The sequence below is a fragment of the Peromyscus eremicus genome, chromosome 20 (assembly GCF_949786415.1).
Source record: "Peromyscus eremicus chromosome 20, PerEre_H2_v1, whole genome shotgun sequence".
Lineage (NCBI taxonomy): Eukaryota > Metazoa > Chordata > Mammalia > Rodentia > Cricetidae > Peromyscus > Peromyscus eremicus.
In genome coordinates this window covers 8,061,638-8,083,395 of record NC_081436.1, presented here as the reverse complement: position 1 = coordinate 8,083,395, position 21,758 = coordinate 8,061,638, and the positions used below count along the sequence as shown (strand labels likewise).

The following is a 21,758-nucleotide window of genomic DNA, read 5'->3' as shown; positions in this document are numbered from 1 at the left end:
GACAACACACAAACAGCCACAGAGCAGGAAAGACCAACCAGCCAATCAGCAATGACCAGGGCTGGAGAGACCATGGACAACACACAAACAGCCACAGAGCAGGAAAGACCAACCAGCCAATCAGCAATGGCCAGGGCAGGAGAGACCATAAACAACACACAAACAGCCACAGAGCAGGAAAGACCAACCAGCCAATCAGCAATGACCAGGGCAGGAGAGACCATGGACAACACACAAACAGCCACAGAGCAGGAAAGACCAACCAGCCAATCAGCAATGACCAGGGCAGGAGAGACCATAGACAACACACAAACAGCCACAGAGCAGGAAAGACCAACCAGCCAATCAGCAATAGCCAGGGCTGGAGAGATCATAGACAACATAAAAACAGCCACAGAGCAGGAGACACCAATTAGCAATGTAGGAATGAAACGCATTCAAATATCCCTACAACTTTCAAGAGAAGCCCTTATAGTTTCAGGAGAAGCCCCTAGCAAATTATTTCTAGGAAAAAAAAAAAAAGGAGCAAAGATTCCTACAGATGATCTAAAGGTGTAATTCTAACACTCTGGGGGGGAGGGCGGGGGGGGGGGGGCATGGACTGAAATCAGACCTCACCCGCCAAAGAACAGACCTACTGAACCCATAGCTAAATTCAGGTATAACTGAGAAAGCCCAGTTTCTCAGGCTTCGGTGCACGAAAATGAAGAGTAGCAACCAATGAACAAGCAGAAGCTATGGCAAACACAAAGACCATTACATCCTTCATGGGTGCCCCCTTCCCCGCTCTCACCCCCATGCCGCATCTCACCCGCATGTCATTTACCTCGGCAACCCAACACTACCCTTTTCCATTAACAATGTACCGGGAGTCCATGTGAGGTTTATTTAGCCTCTCTGGCTTTCTGACCTCACCCTGTACAGGTGCCCTGTGACTATTGTTACAGGAGGCCCTAAATAGGCCTCTCCAGGGGCACATGCTCCCCATGCATCCTGACTACCAATATGCATGAAGCTTACAAGTCGGTAAAAATACAGAGGAGTAAGGACAGAGTGGCAAACGTAAGCCCCAAGGTAGGCCATTATAGAAGTATGGACAAGTAACCCATTTTCCAGTAGAAAAAGCAACCACCGTAGCAACCTTTTTTTTTTGGGGGGGGGGGGATTTCAGAGTTCCTGCATATCCCTCCTGTAGTCCCTAACCCTACCATGTTTCATTCCAAACTCTGTTCCCAATGTGGGCTACCCAAGGGTCATACAGCCCAGCCCACTTCTAAGAAGCCCTGCTGTTTCCACATTAAAAACTAATCTATAGACTGCTAGTCCTTATCCCACCACCACGGCTTTGTAAGGAAGGCAGAGGCATCAGGATAGGGAACAACATTGAATCTAGACAGCTTCAGATTCTCAGGAAGCTTCTTTCAGGATAACTGGAGCTGGAGGCCATTAACAGCCCTTCGAGAAGGAAAACTCTTTCATCCTCCTAAGGAACTCAGTCACTTCTCAGAGCTGGAGGAGGCAGAGCCACTTGTTCCACACAGGCCTCTCCAACGGGCCAGCTAAAGTGCCACCAGCCTCCATTACTGTTCCTCAGATTTCTCTATGAAAATCTGGAGTCTGTGTCTCTGGGGCCTGATGCCAGTGTTCCCCTACTGAGGAGGGTGTGGTGTTGTCTGTGGGGCTGTGTCTTCCTGCTGCGCTCTCCTTAACTGCTCAGCTCCCTCTTCCAGAGGTTTTCTACCCTTCATCTCTCCAGTGAAGAGATTCCTCATCACTATTTTCAAATATGCGTGTATGCATCTGTAGGTGTATGCATCTGTGTGCCTGTGTTTGTATGGATTCTGTAGATCTGTCTGGCCTGTCCTAAGAGAATCTAAAACCTATCCTCAAGCCTCCATATAATCCAGGATTTGGATTTAGGATTCTACTCCATTTAGACCTTCTTCACCACGTTGGGTGTGGTGACTGTAGAGGTCTTTCACTGTCTGCCTTCCTCTTAGCTTGGTTTTTACTATTCAATGTGCCTTTTAAAGGGTTTCCAGAACCATTCACGGGTAATCTGAGCCTTGCAGAGTTCAGTAGGAATTCGGTCTTCTCCTCTGCACAGCCTTTGGCTAAAGCACACCCCACATCCCAGTCAGATTCTGCAGACACACACTGAGATGGCATTGCACGTCTTTGCCCCACTTTGCTCTATCCAGTCCACCCTCCCCTCTCCTGTTCTGTACTTGTGCCCTTGATTAGGGAGCTGAAAATCAGGATTTTGTAAGCAACCCTATATTTGACTTCATGTGATATTCAGGGAATGGGTTATAGGCAAGCATCCCACAGGCCTAGGAAGTCCCACTATTACTGACTAGGCTGAAGCCTCAGGCAGAAAATGCCTCTGCCTCTCTAGAGCTTTGAAGAGGGCCATCAACTTGGAAAGCCTATAGTTTTCCGTCTCTGGTCCTTCCAACATTCCTCTTGGTTGACCGAATGTCATTTATCTGTGCAACACCACTCCATCACTTTTGAGAAGTCAATACCTAGATTCAAATTATCTACAAACTCCATTATCTTCTAAGCGGTATAATCAGGCTTCTTTCTAAATTAAAAGGAAATGTATCCCTCCGAAGATCTTAGAATGGTTAAATCAAATCTCTGTATGTGTTAGATATTTTACACTCGTGTGCATATATGTGCCAAGAACTGCATTCAGTCTCTCCTAGGTTTTCACAGCTCTGGGCAGTTTCTTCAGACTACCCATCGCTCCAGCTGAGAGCAGTAAAACCAACCCCCAGGTCAGGTGGCAACAATATTATTAATCAGACCATTACCAGTCTTTGACAGTGAGACCACAGAGGCAACCTACATCCACGTGGTAAAAATAATGCCCCTTCCCTGCTGCCTTCCACTCAGACTTGGAGTGGATATGATGTTCCCTTAAGTTTTAACAAGGAAAAAAGAAGGCAATAATGAGCTGGAAATGTCAAATGTAAGTGCATCTTCTAGGAAAAGGCTGAGTAGTTTGTCCCAGTGACAGGCTTTCTCTGCTCAGACGTACATAAAGTTGGCTCCAAATTGAAGTTCTGTTTTCTAGAGCATAAAATTCTTGAAAGGTCAAGTTGGGTACTCAAAGGCAAAATGAAGTAATTATCTAATTAACTCAATTTGCTAGCCTCCCTAATTAAGATTTCAATGTTTCAAGGTAGCTTTAAAAAAAAAGTCATTACCTACATCATTTCCACAACTTTCTTTTCATTTTACCTGAGAAATGTGTTATTTTTGAAAATAAGTTTATGAATGTACTATCAAAGATTTTTCCATGCAATGCTTTAGGGGAGCGGCCAGCTTTTACTGGTGCCTTTCAATTTTCTCTACTGTTCTCAGTGTTTTAGCACAGTGCTGAAACAGCCTATTAAACCATTTACTGCATGTGAGAAGGGCACCGGGCAAATGATGGCTTCCACATTGCAGTAAGAACTCAAGCCTGAATCTGAGACGTCGAGAAAAACCCCAATCGACATGAAACCAATGAATCACGGTATGAGTGGAAAAGGCATTTCACTTGCTTAGCTGCAGATGTGCTGACCCGATCCTGGGCTTTGGGAAAACGTGAAGTCAACACTGTGAAATAACAATGGCACACATCAGTTTCATCACTTGCTAAAACTTTCAGTATAAACCTCAGTTTTGGCTGTCCAAGCGGAAACTTAACACAAGTTTACTTGAACAGTTCATTTTCTTTCTCTTTTTTTTTCTGCAATGGAAAATTATTTAGCAACTTGGACATAAACACTTATTATTTTAAAAAAGAAAATCTAGTAAATTCCTTTGGTAGAAAAAGCACTTCAGATGTAAAGCTCATTAGCTGGGCCCTGGTTATCATGGTTGTTTTTGTAGAATTCTTTATGGACAGCGAGATCCTACCATATTATTAGCTGTTGCCAACTCGAATGAGTATTATAAACAGGAAAATAAGATATTCATTTCAGGGTTATAACTAATAATGTGACACAGCACCACTTATTAAAAACACATGTAGGATCTCTAAATGGTCTTAAAAGGCCAGCATTAGGAGGACAGACAAGTCAAGGGCAGCATTTTCTATCCTTGATCTGAACCGCACTGATCTTTCAAGCCATGTGTTTATTTATTTTTTTTTTTTTACCAACATAAACACAGGGCTTTAAGCCCTGAGGGATGAGCATCATTTCCAACAGCTAAGCAGAGGGGATCCAGTGTGAAGACCTGAGAACTAATGAGAGAAAATGGGACCTGCTTAAAGTAATCATCTGAGCTCTTGAGAAAATGACGTGCTCTATTAAACTGGCCTGATGATTTTTTTCCTATTTATTAAACTGGCCCAAACTTTTATGGGTTAGAGACTCTTTTAAAACACCCCTATAAAATAAGTACACCACGCCGCCATGTACACTCACATGTCTGGACATCCCTGTCACATGAAACTTTGGTGCCTCTTTCCACACACCTGAACTGTGGCACTAGCAACCTTCTGAAGGAAAAGATACCGAGACAGAGTAAGGGAAACAACGTGTGAGACCCCGTTAGTAGACAGAGGTGCCTCTGAGATGAGGTTCTTAACATCTGGGTTTGTGTCTCCTCCAGACATCTTTGCCTGCCACTCCAATATCTGGTGATAAATGGTTCCTTAATTTGCACAAGTTTTCAATCGCCCTCGTAGGGGACCACCTTGAAGGAGCGAGTAAAAGGTTTAGTCATGGTTTCTATCCCACTATTCAAATTCAATACATTCCAGTTAAATCGACAATTAATAGGTCACTGCTAAAATAGCCGTGTATCAGTCCTGGTTAATAAACAATCCCCACAGTTGATAATGGGCCCTGTGTATTCAGCAAGTCCCTATATACAGTCAGCTCGGGCACTAAATCCCCTTTCAGGTGGACAGGGCTATATGGGAAGATGAGCTAGAATGAGTCTATAAAAGTCAGTTTCATTCACTGCTTTATTTTCAGTCAAGAGCTTTAAATGGTGTCCAGAAATTCACTTGGAATGTGAAGCAGGAGAAAAGACTGACACACAGAGCCTGGCTTTATGACCACACAAAAGGACAAATGACCCTTGCCCAAGCCCTCTCACTGTGCAATGGTCCCTAAAGTTCATCGGCAGAGTGAAAAATCGTGGTGAGGTCGCGTGTGGATGAGTCCAGCAAAAGTGAGGATTGGTCACGGGTCTGTCACCCATTGTAGCCACGTCCCAGCCGTGTAAAGCGCTCTGTGGGAAAGTATCAGCCCCCTAAAGAGAAGCTCAGAAGCCTGCAGCTCATTAAACGGCAGCATTTGCTGCCTCGCTTGTTGGGAGTCATTTTTTTGTGGGGCAACTGCTCTCCTGAAACATCCATAAAAACGCATGAACACGTACGGGGCGGTGGGGGTTGAAAACGGCCATGCGGCTGTGGCTCGGGACTCCTCGCCCTTGCTTCATCCACTCTCCCCTGGCGTGGGTGTGTACCTGTGGGAGTGCCTTCCTTCCTCTCTCTCCACGGCCTGCCTCACTCTAAAGCTCATCCTGTAGATTGGGCTGACATCCCAGGACACCTGTATGCACGGGAGTGTGGGCACCACGCTGCTGCTCTGTCCGGTTGGTTCCTCCTCCTCTTTGCCAGACACGGATGCATTTTGCTTTTAGAACGTCTAGAGACCAGTTCCCTGAAAACATTCCCTACAACCCCGGTCTGTTTTCCTCAGGAAGACAGAGACAAGCATTTACCTCCCTCTTTATAACCTCCAGTTTCTAAGTGTTTTTCTAGACCTGTAACTTTCTGAGTCTTCTGAAGCCGAATGGGAACGCCACACAGCCACTCTCTTTACCCACTTTCCCCCTTCTTTAAAAGAAAGAGCCAAACTGGTCCCTCTGAGATCTTTTATACCAAATGGAAAACAAGCCCTTGCCTTGGCCTGTCAGCTCCGGGCTTAGTGTGGCCGAAAACCCTCTCACAATCGTCCACTGTGCCGAGGTTTGATAAGCTCTGGAAACCTCCTGAATAGGGTCGCTGTGATTTTAAGTGAGGAATTAGCTCCTTGCCGCTGCCCTGCCAATTAGCTTCCCGGAGCACATTAAACCCTGCTGCTTCGGTTTACAGAATAACTGAGGCATTGCTGATGGAGCATTAAAACTTACTTGGAAAAGCTGTGGGGGAGGCGGGGCGCCTGCAGGACCCACCGCAGCACGCCGAGTAGAAGGGCAGAGCGCTCAGGAGGAAGGGTTTGGAAGGCACTGCAGAGAGAGCATGGATCTCATTGATTAACTGTTCCTCTGACACAGTCTCCAGACCTCCAGCTTTCCCCCAAGGCCCCGAGTAAAAGCACTCCGTGGCTGAACCTTACCTCGGTTCTAACTTGTGCCGAAATTAAAGTCATTTGGAAGTGTCAAAGGTCTTGCCAAGTACTTTCCTCAGGATTTGGAGGATGTTGTGGAAAGACTCAGGGCAGTGTGGTTGTAATTACACATAATGAATAGCGACTGTTCTTTTATACAAGGCGCACTAGAGTGATAGCATGCAACCGGCATCTGCAATGGTGGACTCGTCGGCATCCGCCCTGGCCAACATGGCAGCTTCTGGCCAAACGGAATTGCCAAGCTCAAATACGGCTAGCATGAGCAGGTACTAAATCTTCAGACAAAATTAATTTAAATTTAAAGAGGCTCTTGTGGCTAAGGATTACAACATTAAATGGCACGGTTCTAAACGTTCTACTTACCAAGAAACAATTTAAATGCCTGGCTTTTTGAAGAGATTATATCCCATCAGTGTTCATTTTCATGTTATATGAAAGATGTAGTTAACTGGATTCCCAAAACGGTAAGAACTAGTTTACTGAACAGTTCCTTAGTAAAAGTACTGTTTCTGATCCCGGTCACTTGTTTTAAAGTATGTAAGAACAATTACATTGCCTTTCAAGGTAAATCTAGTTACCTGAAAGCATGTTTACATTGTAGTGAGTCATCCCCTAATTCTGTCCTGTTTAGTTTACTCAAGCACATGATTCATAAAGCTGTAAAAACATGTTCATGGGACCCTGCACATGTGAGGAGGAGGTCTAATTGGGTGTCTAAACAGTCATGAGGATTTTTTATTATGATCATATATTGTTCTGACATTTTGACTACACCATCACAGACATAATAATCATTTGAATATAATATTCAAGAAAAATAATTGAACTCCATAAAAAAACAGCTATGAAGACTACCATAGACTCTAATAGGTATTGTTATTGAGAACTAAGTGCTAAGACTGGTTAAATGTCTTCTGCATACCGTGTCCTTTAATAAAATGCATTTAGTACAGTATAAATATGGGGGTCACCATTTCCTGAAGGTAGGCACCTGCTTTTACCCTGACATACAAAGCAGCATTACCTGACATATTATAAACAGTCAGATTTTTAAGAATTGAATAAATGATCTTTAAAATAAAGAACAGGAAACTTCCCAGGTCTTCTAAGGAAATGGGGATAAAACATTAACTTTATTCTGCTCCCCCAGAACACCTTCAAATATGGTATCTCTTGAGATTGATGACCTTGAAATCTAAATTTCAAATGAAAATAAAGGTTGTTTTTTTTTTTTTCTCTCTCTTGTGTTCAGATGGCAACATCTTTCCTTTTCTGGATCACACCAGGGAATCTTACTTAGATTGGATATGCCTACACATCTTTTTAAAGAACACTATTTTCAGACGTTCACTTTTATCAACCAAAAAAGCATGTATTTATTTGTACTGATTTCTTTAAAGGGTATGATAAGACAAATAGATTGCCCAAGAAAAAAAATATTTATGCTATTTGTAGAAGCCTGAGGGCCTCAAAATTGTAAACTAGTTAGAAACCAGTACCTATCCCTCCTATCACACAATGTTGAGATGTCAATATTAATGTTTTTACTTTTTAAATAAATTTCTAAAAAAAAGTTAAGTGTTCTTAAAATTTGAAACTAAGCAAAGACATGAAATGACAAATGATTTTGATTTTCTAAAATTAATTAAAAATAGTTTTATTACTATTATGAATTGTTCTAGTGTTGACCATAAACCATCACACAAATGGTAAATAATTTTATATGAGTTTTATTTACATTTTGTATTATAAGAGTAGTCCATGGAATCTTAATGTGGCCACCTGAACAAGATCTGCATAATGACACCAACTGACATTCCAACATGGATGGAGAAAATCTCACAAGGGCCCTACTCCTAAATGAAGAGCTACAGGCAATTGGCAGCCACTAAGTGAGGAAGAAGAGGTCTTCTCTAGGGACAAGCTGCCTGATGTGTTGTCCAGACCCAAGTGGTCAACCTTAAAGACACACAACGTATAAGCAGCACTGAAGGGACTCCACATATGTGTGTGTGTGGGTATCACAATAATAATTAAAGAAGTCATGAAGTTGAGAGGTAATAGGAGGATTTGGGAGTTGCTGAAGGCAGAGAGTATGGGCTGGAAATGATGTAAATACAGTAGCCATATACGAAATTCTCAAAAAAAAAAAGTTAACGAAGAGTATGGCATCTTTAAGTAAGTAACATTTCCATTACTGCTATGCATATATGAAACACTTTGAAAATGGTAATGTATTCCTAGGTATAAAAATGTTTTCAAACATTTTTAACTCACTACCTCTCCAAAATGAGCATTCTTTACATAATTTTAGGCTCTTCTTTGTTTTTACTAAGTAGGAAAAGAAGATTCAGCAATATTGCAATTACATACATAAAGTTAAACATTTACCATGTTATCTAGAAGCATCAAAACTGTGTGTGTCCATTTGAGTCTTGTTCAAGTATAGAACATAGAGCAAAACAGTGCAAGGTATAAATAAAGTGTACATTTTCCAATTCTAAAAAAAAAAAAAAATTCCAGTCTTATGATATAGCCTAACAATGGAAAAATAATGGTTAAAAAGCATTAGTTTACATGAGACAGGACACCAATTAAGCTCATGTGGTTTGAAAGCATGTGATCAGATGTTAAACCAGAAATGGTTTTAACTGAACAGTCTGCTATACTGCCATGCATTGCTCCATTTGAAATTTCTAAACAAAATGACACCCAAATCTGTAATTACAGGAATATAATCAAAGTCTACAGTAACAATTCTAATTGGGGCAATAGAAACTGGCATTCACGTTGTGACATGGCTAGACTAGCAGTTCTATTGTGCGGAATGTTTTCACCATTCAAATCATCTCTCGGACACACAGACTTAGCAGGAGATTAGTCAGCTCTTGATTGCTATACATAAATACACCTTATTTAAGCTGGTTTATGTGGAAATTGCTGTGAAATTCCAATTAAGTGCTCCTCTTTTCACATCTGACAGAAGTCAAGTACCAATCCATCTGAGTCTGCGACGGCAAGCGTGCTGAACGGTCATAGGCAACCCACATTTAAAATAGCACAAAGAGCTCAAAATATATGTCACACTTTTAATATTTGTAAACAGCATAGTTTTTTTTTTCAACGCCTAGAGGAAAAGGCAAACTGAGGCTGATGAGAACAAGTGTGAGGCTGACAGATGTGTGAAAACCTTTAAACCCTTAGCAACTGCTTTGAAGATGCTCTGGGGGAAAAAAAGGCAGGAAAAGGGCAATTTAATCCTCGATAAACATTTCAGATTCAATCACTGGAGGCTGGATGCTGTTATTTCACCATTTGTCACAGCAGGCTCCCTGGCTGGTCGCTGGAGTGATGGTCTTTGTAGAGTACTTGGCGTAGGCTGGCCCTGGACTGGTCATGAATTTAGCACATTCTCTCTCCACTCATTGACACTGGACTTCAAAGGGACAGGCATCTGGAATGTGACCGGATTCTTTCAAAAATGTTAAAAATGAGCAAGATAAGTCATCTTGATTATAAATCATCTTGATTTTCACATAACAACTGATTGTTAGCCAGGAGGGTAGGGACCTGACCAGTTACTAGCTAAGAGCTGGAGTCTAGAAAATGGAGAAAAAAGCCAATGGCCTGAGGTCAGGTGGTCCAGCTTTACTGTGCTTTATAAGTAGGATGCTTCTGAGTCCATAGCACACCAACACACCTAACTTCCTGTTTCTATGGGGAACTTCCGTTAGTAACAAAATAAATTAAACTTTTTGAACCTAAACTGGAACCCACCTGCATCCAAACAGCCTAAGTTTAAACATTCACACACAAAATTCATGAGCCTTTTGTCCACACTCTTTTTTTTATTCATTAAATGTATTCATTTATTTTACATCTTGACTGAAATTTCCCTGCCCTCTTCTCCTCCACACTCTTTTATCAGATATTCTGCTCAGTTGAAGAAACAAATTCACCACAGTGATCAATTACTTAACAATGTTCAGTTAAGCACTTACAGCTGATTTAATGATGAAATATTCTTTTAAAAGAAAACACTACTAAGCACATGGATTTGTCATTAAGTATCCCCCAATCTAAGATAGCTATTAGGCCCACTACAGAAAAAATAACCTTTAAACTTTTATTGTCTAGAACATTCCATTCTAATGGCTTTTTGCTATTTTCGTTCTTCTTTACTAATAGAGAATAACAATGCCCATCTAAACAGTGTGAAAGCAGTTCCTGCAAGATGTGTACTGACTGACTTAAGACCATGTTTCAGAGAAAGAGTACAAAAAGTCGCCAGTGAGATTTCCAAATAAATCTCAGGAACCATCACAATCGATGTGGATTGCACAGTACATTTGAGAAGAAGCGGGGAAAACTCACTTACTAAGCCAAAATGTAAAATCAACCAAACAAAAACGTGTAGAAAAAACATGATGGAGAATTAAATTTCCAACGTTTTTATGACATCCTTCAAGTGCCAGGTTCTCAGGCACTTGGAATAAAAAGAAATCAAAACTGCGACTTGAAAATAGCACACAGTTGAAGAGACTGTCTAGACTAGAGTGGACCCAAAGACAAAGCTTTAAAGGATGGCAAACCTCTGTCTGGAGCAGTCAGGCCTAAGGACTACCCATTCTTTAACAAGGCCTCCTGTGTGCTGTCACACAGCCAATTTGAAGCAATCCATTCGTGTGATCCGGTGGCAAACTTCGCTGTCGGTCAGCGGGGAAGTAAGAAAGTCCATCCCTTACGTTTCTGGTCCTCTGGAAACAGCAGAAGTGAGCAGTTTGGGTTTTTCCTCAAGTCTTTCACAGACAGAAAATAACAGTGTGTGAGGATGGCTAATGAGAAGGTATTCCCCGTGAAATAAATGCTACTTGCTTAATCCTGTCCTTTAAATCCATGCCCAAGATGAGCGGCATTCTACCAAGTGCTAAGCCTTGCATGGTCGGCTAGGACTATAATGACAAAAAGGGAAAATTCCTATTCCTTGAAAAACTTGATTTTTGTTTTTTTGTTTTTTTTATGAACTTACAGATTGGAGGTAAAACTTTCCCAGTACTCCAATTACTCTTGTTCTATCAAACCTGATGCATTCCCCAAGAAGATAAAAGTTAAGAATTTCATACTATTTCCCTAACCAATGGCCCTCAGCTATGAATATGCATTAGAATCATCTGGGATACTACTTTACACAAATACTGATGCCTGGGCCCCATAACTGGGTTAAGTCAGACTTGGTTTGTAAGAGGCCCCTTGTATGGTATTGGTTCAAAAACTCCACAAGTCATTATAATGTCTAGCCAGGATGACGTCACTGAAAAAAACATAAAACAACACCTAGTAGATAGTAGTGCTCAATTGATGTTAGCCTTTCCCCTGTCCAGATCACGTGTAAGTGGAGGGCAATACTAAGACAACATAGGAAAAGAAGCTGTATAGCCCAGACTTCTGCTGCAATATTTAAGCAAGTAGCTAGACTGTGTTACACACCTGTAATCCCTGCATTCTGAAATATAAAAATGAATAATATATATAATATATAATACGATATATAATATAATATATAATATAGTACACATATGAGTACAAATGAGTACTATGTATAATGTATACATATATATATGCAAATATACATATATAGCTAGTTATCTAGTTAATTAGGAAGGCCTGGCTAAGGGGGTCTTGAAGCATGAAAAACATCTTTGGACCTCCCTTTGAAAAGCACTCAGAGTAACAAAAAGCAGAAAAAGGCATTCTAGTTAGGAAAGGTCACATGTACAAAGGAATGGGTAGAGCAGGTTAAGGACACCAGTCTAGCTGCTGGGACAAGGTCAAAGGCGCAAACAGTACAAAATATAGCTAAGAACAGTTAGATGTACCTGCTGAGACGAAAGCCTTGATCCCAAAGCAAGTATTTTTATTCTAGCTCGAGTCCAAAGGGATGAATTTGTGTTTTCCAGACTAGCTTGGTAATAGGAAGAAAGCTACATTTGAAAATCTCACTGAACGGAGGGGGCTGGGCATTGCAAGTGTCCAAATGTCCTGTCGGTGACACCACACTGTGGCAACAGGTACTAATAAGAATATTTTTAGATACTTCCACCAACATCTTGATCCAAGATCAACAAGTGGATTTGCCTGGCTTCTCCTCAAGGCAGCACACTAGGTCTTGGTGACCCTTATAGGAGTCCAGGGTCACTCTGCTGTGTCACCATGGTCCATTACACAGCTCTAAGAAAGTGAGCTGAATTTGAGGGAGTATCTTGTTTTTTATACTACAAAGTATACACTAGACGGGAATACTATTAAGCAACGGCATCCACAGCTCCCAGAAGTCTCCCTCAGCTCCCGCTATTTATCACTCGTGATGGAATCCTACGCAGGTCTACTGCAGAAGCTGGCTCCCACAGGAATCATTCTACCCCTCTTGGCAGGTTTTAAACAGCTACAGTGGTGTGATAGGCTCCCTACTACTAAGAAGCGGAGTCAATTTGTTCATCCGGAACATCAGGTGGTCTTGGCGACTTTCTCAATCATGCTGTTGTTAGGCCAGCATCTTAGAACTTCCAAGACCTGCCATGTTTAGTTAGCGGCTCTAGAATGTCCAGAGCTCCCAAACCATGTGGGCTTTATTTTCAGAACTCTCTCCATTTAGAGCCCAGAAACCATGCAATAAAAAGGTCAAGACATTAAAGAATCCAAAGATGGATGAAAAGCTCCAGCTGAGCACCCAGTCACCAGCCAATATCAACTGCCAGCCATGTGGGCGGCACCTTGGACATGCAGGGCATGGAGCTTGGACATCCAGCTACAACCTCAGGACACTCCCAGTGAGAAACTCTCAGCTGAGCTCAGTCAGCCCACAGAAGGAAGGAAAATGAACAAACTTGTTTGTTTGCTTGTTTCTAATCTACAAAATGCCGACGTGGATTCTTATAGTATTTTACCTATAATAAACTAGAGGAAACACCTCTCACATCTTTTCCTGTCTCTTACCAGAGGGCTTTTGAGGCACATGCTTGAACGTTAAATGCTGATGGTAACCTCTGCCCTCATTTTGAAATGAGGCATCTTGAACCACTCTGGACTATACAATTAGTTAACACAAAACACTTAAATCTAGACCTTAAAATCATGGGTGGTTGCTTAGGGCTCAGACAATGATACAATACACTAAAATATCCTGAACTTGACATTTATGCTTTGGATGAAGGATTGGCAAACTTTCATGGACCTGAAAGTAAACATTCTAGGCTTTGTGAGTCATGCAGTAACTACAACAACCATTGAGTTTCTATTTATAATGCAAAGCACCTATAGAAAATACATAAACACAGAGTGCAATCATGCCCCTCCTTTCAAGGATTGGAGGGCTTTGTGGATTTCAGACTCAGTGTACCTACAGAGTTGTTGGATGTGCCTAGGTCTATTAGGAACCTGCCCGAAGTCGTGGCTTTCTTCTGAGGTACAAAAGCTTTGTCAAAAAGGAACTTATGCCACTGCATATTTTAATTTAAAAAGTATTCGAGACAAAGTGTTAAAAGAAAAAAAAACAAACAAGAAAATCGGAGACTTCAGTAGGATTTGTAAAAACATATCACACATTCTACTTCCAATGGTCACTTAGAATTAACAAAATTAAGGATGCTAAGATACTTGCTCACGAAACAGAAAACCAAAAGTCCTGCCCTCTCAGGGATATTTATTAAAAGAAAGTTATTAAACATTTAGCAATATACACAAAAAGGCTCAAGCTTCTTGGCTTCTTTTCTTTCTTCCTTTTTTCTTTTCCTTCTCCTAGATGCTGTAGTTCTGAAACAAAGGTCTAAAAACTTATAGCAGCTTTTTGATCTTTGACTTCAGAGAGAATTTTAGGGCCTAAAGTTTACTGTTCACATAACTCACAAAAATATGCCCCTGATCTATCCATAACTAATAGCCGGTTGACAAAATGAATAATACTATTAAAAAGGAAATGAGTTATGGTAACTTTATATAAAGTGATGAATCGCTCAGCATTGCCAAGTTAAGTACTGACTGGAGGCTACAAGGAATGAAAGGTGGAGATTTCATTAAACGTGGAAACATGACTGGAAGTAAAATAAAGTACATTGAAATAAAATATACAAGAGTCCAGTAAGCATGTTCCATGTTAAGGCAGAAATCCAATTTCTTACTCAGAGTGCATAAAACAGAAGAATGATCTAACAAAGTTTTAAATGAAGGCTCTAACAAGCATTCTTAGATAAGAATCATATTGTTTCAGTTTACCATTTCCCTTTTTACTCCTGGCAAATGCCAGGTGCATTTGAATGAAAACCTATTCACACCAACTTAAAATTTGTGTATCTCATTGTGTGTAGAAATGGGTGTGGGGAAGTGTGAGTCAGTGAAAACTCTGAAGAGTGGTGAATCAGATTTTTTAAAAGATGGTGCGGGGATGAAGATGAAGAAGAGTTCCCTATTATCCCAGGCATGATGGTGAATAACTATAACCTCCGCACTTAGGAGACTGAGGCAGGAGGAGCAGTAGTTCAAAGATAGATGTCGGGACAAAACAGAAAAGTTCTAGATAAAATAGAAAAGGTGCCAAGCCAGAATGGGCTATGCTGTGAGATCCAGTTTCAAAAATCAAAAGAAGTAAAATGGATTCTGAAGTTACAGGCAATGTCAACAATGCAAATTTGGTAGCTATGGTGGTCTGAATGTAGTTGGCCCCCATGATCTCACAGGGAGTGGCACTATTAGGAGGTGTGGCTTTGTTGAAGATGGTATGGCCTTGTTGGAGGAAGTGTATCACTGTGGGGCTTTGAGGTTTCCTATGCTCAGGATACCACCCAGTGTCTCAGTTGACTTCCTGTTGCCTACAAGATCTAGAACTCTCAGCTATTCCTCCAGCACCAAGTCTACCTGCATGCCGTCAAGCTCTCTACTATGATGATAATGTAAGCAAGCCCCCTCAATGAAATGTTTCATTTATAAGAGTTGCCATGGTCATGGTGTCTCTTCACAGCAATAGAAATCGTAACTAAGACAGTAGTTAAAAGGTGGATAGCAGAATAAAATAATACTCTCTTTAAAAGAGGGGCATATTTATTTAAACATTTTAAGAAAAATTTCCCTTGTGTACAGGCTTTTACAACCAAAAAATCAGAAAGAAATTTAGAACACAATTACTAAACAGAAATTAGGCACAGACAGTAGTCCTTTACCGACATTTTTACTTGGCTAAGTACAAACAACTTGTAGTAAACAGAGACTTTTTCTGGTGAGCACGAGAAGCCAAAGGGGGCAGCACAGGAGGAGGAAGACACAAATAGATACTGAAGACAGGGATACAGCGCTTGCCCAGCACATGCAGGGCCCTGGTAAAATCCCAGCCCTGAGGGAAAGACAAAAATCACCTTTGACCATTGCAAGTTGCCTAGCCCATGTGGCCTCCTTATCTGGCAGAGCCACGAACCTTCTGAATACTGTTTAAAATCTATGTAATATTCATAAAGTTCTGGGCATTCAAGCCATGGTACCTCTTAACCCCTGAAATCACTGAAGTAGGAACTACATGGAAAGTAGAACTAAAGCCTGTCTGCTGCATTTATTTCTGCTGCATTAGGAAATAGTAATGGCTATCAATACAAGTGTCCATTAAGATTCACTTGTCAGAGTAAAGTCATGCATGTTCACTGATGGGAGGTGCGTAGGTGCTGAGGTTGGAGGCAACTCAAATGTACACGGACCGTTTCCAAGTCAGATGCTAGTTTGTAAATAGTGTGGTTTGTTTCCATCAGCGTTAAAGTAAAGGACCTGTTAGTACTACTCATGATAAGGACTGCTTCTTGAACCTAAAGGTGTTGATTAACTTGGAGACTATGCAACAAAATTTGCTCAGAATTTTTCATGGGTTGTGTAAGTCATGCATGTATATGTTAACTACAAAGACATGCTAATCAGGTTATAAAATATGCAGGTATACTAAGAATATAGTTCTGTTATTCCCAGCAGAAGACGGCAGAGGCAATGGCCAGAGCAAGGGACTGCTTCAATGGGGTCATCAGTCTCGTTCTGAATCCCACATTCTTGTTGCCCTGGTTCTGCTCAGCATCATTAACATTCCAGGGTCCAAGGTTTCAATTTGCCAAAAACAAAGCTAGAGTACAGTTTATCAATAAAGTCTTCTGAACCATGCTTTGCCAAATGCCTAAAACAGTTTTACAGTCACGGTGTTGGTGTGTCTCAATGAAGGGAGAATAAAATGCCATTCTGAATGCACGACACAAATACAAGTAAGTTAGACAGAGTCAAGAATTAGTAGGCCAATGGTTTTCTGGATGACAGATGGATGAAATAGTCAGAAAATATGTTAAATGTTGACAGTAAAAAGCAACCCCAGATGAGTTACAGCAAAAAAAAAAAAAAAGGCACCAATTTTGCTTTTCTGGGCTACACAATAGAACATACATGTTAAGACAGCTTAAAGAATGTTTAACTTACTTACCCAAAATAAACATTTGCTTTCTAATCCTTTTAAATGCACACAAGTGGATTTAATAAACAGTAAGCTACTTTTGTATCAAATACTTTCTTAACATTTTAAACAAATGTCATTAAAATGCGAAGTTACCTGTTACATTCAATTTGAAGAGAATTGATGACCCAGCCATCAACAGGGAAATTCACAGGACAGTCTCAGAACTAAGAAAAATTCGTATTTTTTTCTTTCGTAAATTTCAAGATCCCCCTTTTAAGTATAAAGAGACATGAATATTCTAAAATACACATTATTTTCCAAATGATGAGGATAACGAGCTTTGGGGATATTACCTTTAATATTTAGAATTTCATTTGCAAAGCCTCCTGAGCCCCACTGATAAACTATAATGGGTCAGAGATACCTTTCTTTCAGGTGAAAAGCAGAGGTGACTCCTCATTACTGCTGTCAGTAAATGCGTCTCCCTCGAGCCTCCAGAAATGCTCTTTTGGTGCAGACAGCTTATTGCTTGGAGTCTCTTCCCCCAGAGTGTTCCAACTTGCTGGTTCTTGGGGACTGAGCAACGAAGCTCTGCTCTCACCCCTGACTAAGCAGCTGGAGCCCTTTCGCAGCTGCAGAATCTTTCCCAATTTATTCCCTGGGTTGAACTCTATGAGGTCTCCTTAGAACCAACACAAGACTAACCCAAGGCAGTGGACTGAAGATTGGGGACATTTTTTTTTCTCTTTCTGGAGTTTATACACGTTTAAAGTGGCACTTAGGACAAAGCCAAAATTAGCAAGTGAAATAATTTTATCATAGAATACAATCGCCATGCCAACAGCTACCTTCTGGCCTTCTATGAGGATTAAAGAAGCTAAGCATTGTGAAAATGATTGGACCCTGAGAGCAGGGACTGTCACTCCACAAGGGCAGAAATAGCCACTGCTTACTCAGTGGCTGTGCCAATCGCCTAGAACAGAGCCAGACGCGTGATGGACCCCAAGCTTTGCTGAACGGATGAGTTATATGGTGTAATTAATAGTTACATAACCAAAATAACGAAGTGAAAATACAAACAGTGAAACAGATCATCGATTTTAGACAGGGTGATCTATATAAAGCAACTGTGGTCATTTCTGACCAGTTCATTGAGAGTAGTCAACAAATTAAGGTCGACCAAAATAAGTGTAGTCAATGTGTTAAAATGATTTAAAGCACATTTTATGATTCTTCTCCCAGGTCGATATATAAAGACTCAGAACTTATGCTGAAGGGTTTGAGATGTGAGTCGATGGTAACATGCTTTGCCTACCATGCATAAGGCCCCAATTCAATCTCCACCACTAACCAAAACCAAAACAAACTGACACCTCACTGGTTATTTCCTAAAGAGATCAACTGTTATCTTTGGGGGATGGGGGGGGGACAGCTCTTCTAAAAACAACGCTACAGAATGTCAGTCACAGGCTGCCATGTACCTTGGTACAGCATTTGCTTGCACAGCATGTATGAGACTGTGAGGTCAGCCTACCGGTTGTGGGAGTGACATCGGCCACTCCCCCTCACCTGATCCCCAGATGATCCTTAAAGCCACTGTCACTTTATAGCTTCACAAGTGCTAGATGAAGGAGTTCCTGCCTTTACTAAGAGAGGGCAGCACCATTTAAAACGAAGACAGTGTTCAGAAAACCGCATTCGCTCCTAAATTCTACACATAAATGAGTGTAGATCCAGTTTTAAGCAGCATATTTTTGGTCACGGATTTACAGAGGTTTTCCCTCCCTCTCTTTACTTTTCTAGCTTGAAAATGTGGATGCTTCCTTCACAAAAAATGCATTTTGAAACAAAGGGTTGCTTGTTCATATTAAAATTAACCTAGGGGAAAAAAATGGACTCCTCAATGAGGATTGAAGTAATCATTTGGTAAAACATAAACTATAGTAGAATATTTCAAATTATGCTCTCTTAATTACTTTTTTAAAAAAAACTCACCTTTTTTTTTGCATTTGGACACAAGTAAGTATACCAAAATGAATATGTTCTTGTAAAATAAATAATGTTGGAAACCCCTTCTCCATTAATCACAATATTTGGAGTGAAATGGGTTTGTGTACCAAATTATTTTGTGGGTTACTGAGCTACCCATGCTAATTTGCACTTAGTTTAACCACTGAGAAGTCAACAAAGGTTACAGCTACATGATTTTGCACGCCTGAAACTCAGTCACCAGCCATTTCAGAATTCTTTAAAAATAACTTCCATGAACACAGTTCTAAACCTGCAAATCACCAAATTGTCTCGGAAAAAAAAAAAATGTGACTTGTGTGACATTATTTACTTATTTGTGGACACATGAACCTGTCTCTCACATTCCTAATCTGTAATATTTCAAAAAGAGCTACGTTCACGTCTCCTAGGCACACAAACGTTTCCAAGGCTCATAGACCCTGCCTTAAGTTGAGCTTGTTCCTCTCCCAGGGCGCAAGCGGCTTTCCCAGCACTTAGGTTCTACACTCTGTGGACGAGACCGGTGTTAATAATTTCATTTGTTCCGTTCTGTTAGTGGCCATTTCAAGTGAAAGACTAGGACAGGTTCTAAACACGCTAAATTCTATAAAGCCATTAGCAATAAATTTGATCTGGCAGTTTGCAGGGACAATGGAAACTGTTGAAAGGCGTGTTAGTCACTCCGGACGAACCCACCGGAATTAAAAGAATGAGTTAAGATCATCTAAGGATGCAGTAAATAATAATAATAATAATAATAATAATAATAATAATAATCCAGTTGGATCGCAGTTTTCCAGTCGCTTGGAGACTTTGTTACGGTCTGGCTTCAGCTTTATGTACCTTGTATTTAACTCAGCTGCCAGCAGCCTTCCATCCAATCCCACTAGTTAGGTTTTATTCGGTAAAAATAAAAATAAATACATACTTATATATAATTAATATAAATAAAATATATTCAAATATAAAAATTATCAATAAACTCAAAGTGCCCTTCTTTCAGTAAATTCCTATTTATAGGTGAACTTCCTACTTGAGTTGCCATTCAACCGTTTATCAGCTAGCTCAGAATGATGCATGCCTTGGCATTGATCTTTCCACCTCAAGAGATCCAAACTGTGAAAGTAAACAGAAGTCCAAAGTTTGTGCGACTCTTTTCAAACCATCGACCCCCAGCAAGGCAGCGGCAAGATTTCCTGTCCCTAAGCCCCGCTGCACCGCAGCGGAGATGCAGTGCTGACCTTGGGGACCAGAGCCAGGCAGCTAGAAATGCCAAACCCGGAGAACCCCGCTGAGATCAAACTGCCCTGGTAGCCCAGCCACCTGTTGAAGGAGGCTTGGAATGACAAGGGCTGGATGGGGTGGAGAGAAAAGATACCAGAACTGGTGTCCCCTTCCTAACTCCACAAGTGGCATCTGCACCCCAGCTCAGCCCGCTGCAGCGGGCCACCCGGATAGCACTCATCCGGAGCTGGGCGAGGCTCACCAACCAAGACTGGGCTTTTGGCTCAGGGTCCAGCGGCAGGACTCACCTGGGGCTGAGGTTCCCATAGAGCTGAGGCTCCCCTGGAACCAAGGCTCCCCCTTCCCCGGGCTAAGGATCCCTTGGGCTGAGGCTCCCCTAGACTGAAGTTCCTCTGGGCCGAGGCTTCCCTGGGCTGAAGTTTCCCTGGGCTCAGGCTCCTCTGGATTGAGGCTCCTGTGGGTCGAGGATCCCCTTGGCTGAGGTCCCCTCTGGGTCTAGGCTCGCCTAGGTCGAGGTTCCCTTGGGACCAAGGCTCCCCAGGGCTAATGCTCTCCTGGACTGAGGCTTGCTCGCCTGGGTCGAGGCTCCCCAGGGCTGAGATTCCCCTGGACTGAGGCTCTCCTGGGCTCTGCCTTGACCAAAGCTCACCTGGAGTTGAGGGTTGGAAGGCACTGTCTCGGTCCCCTGGAACCCGGCCGGGCATCTGGAAGGCCCAGCGCGCACCGTAGGGCCCTGCTGGGCACAGCTTGAGCGGCACTGGGCTGGCAGGCAGCGGTCGTAGCTGTGGACACTCGGGACCCGGCGCGGGGCGCGGGGGCGGGGGTGCGTGCGTGGGCCCGGCCCCTGCGCGCAGCAAGTTCTCAATCAGGAAACTCTTGCCCAGGCTGCCGAAGCCCGGCGCTGGGAGGCCGAGGAGTGCCGAGGACGCCACCACATCCCAGTAGGCTCCGGCCTGGGCTGCCACGGCGCTGGGCAGCATGGTGCGCGCCCGCTGCCCGGGAGCCGCGGGGAGCGAGTGCGCTGGGACGGGGACTGGGAAGGGATCAGGCAGGCGAGGTGCGTCCCTGGCCCTCAGCGGCGCCTCTGGCAGAGTCCCAGAGCAGTCTGCAGATCAGGACAGGGTTTTCACACCACCACGGAAGGTGTGTCCGGCCCATCCATTCATGTCATCCTGCCCACAAAGTGACAGATGCGGCCAACAATGGGGGCAATGAGAGTCCCGGCTCCAGCGAGGGGAGGGGACTCTTGCTGAGGAGGTGGGCGTGGAGGGGACGGGAAAGGGGCGCTGCCAATCTGCCTGCCAAGCCTTGACCCTGGTGCTGGAGCCCTGGGCTCTCTGGTATTGGTTATCATGAACTTCTAGGGGGCACGAACTGGGTCGCTGAAGCGCGGTTGTCATCAGGGAGAGTGGAAAATGTTGACATTTGGGTGTCATTGTTATACGGAGAAAGGAAATAGCTTTTCTTGGATATTTTGCAAAATTCGTTTCCAATGATTTCATGTCAGGCTCTCTTTTTTAGTAAGATACGTTTTAAGGATTCTGGAGAGAGGTGGCTACACCTACAGTCTAGAAGAGATGATGTTATCAGTTTTGATTCAAAGCAGAGCCTGGGGCTGAAGAGATGGTTTTCAATGCTGGCTGCTCCAACAGAGGTCCCGAGTTCAGTTCTCAGTG

At 42.4% G+C, this 21,758-nt stretch overlaps 1 protein-coding gene across 1 annotated transcript in view; it reads right to left on the bottom strand.

Annotated features, from left to right (window-relative positions):
- The window catches only part of Dbx2 (developing brain homeobox 2), a 29,727-nt gene extending 8,483 nt beyond the window's left edge, over nt 1–21,244 (bottom strand). The window contains 3 exon segments of the mRNA XM_059247812.1: nt 6,145–6,240; nt 20,732–21,211; nt 21,214–21,244. Coding sequence (XP_059103795.1) covers nt 6,145–6,240; nt 20,732–21,211; nt 21,214–21,244 — 607 coding nt within the window.
- Between the last annotated feature and the right edge of the window lie 514 nt (nt 21,245–21,758).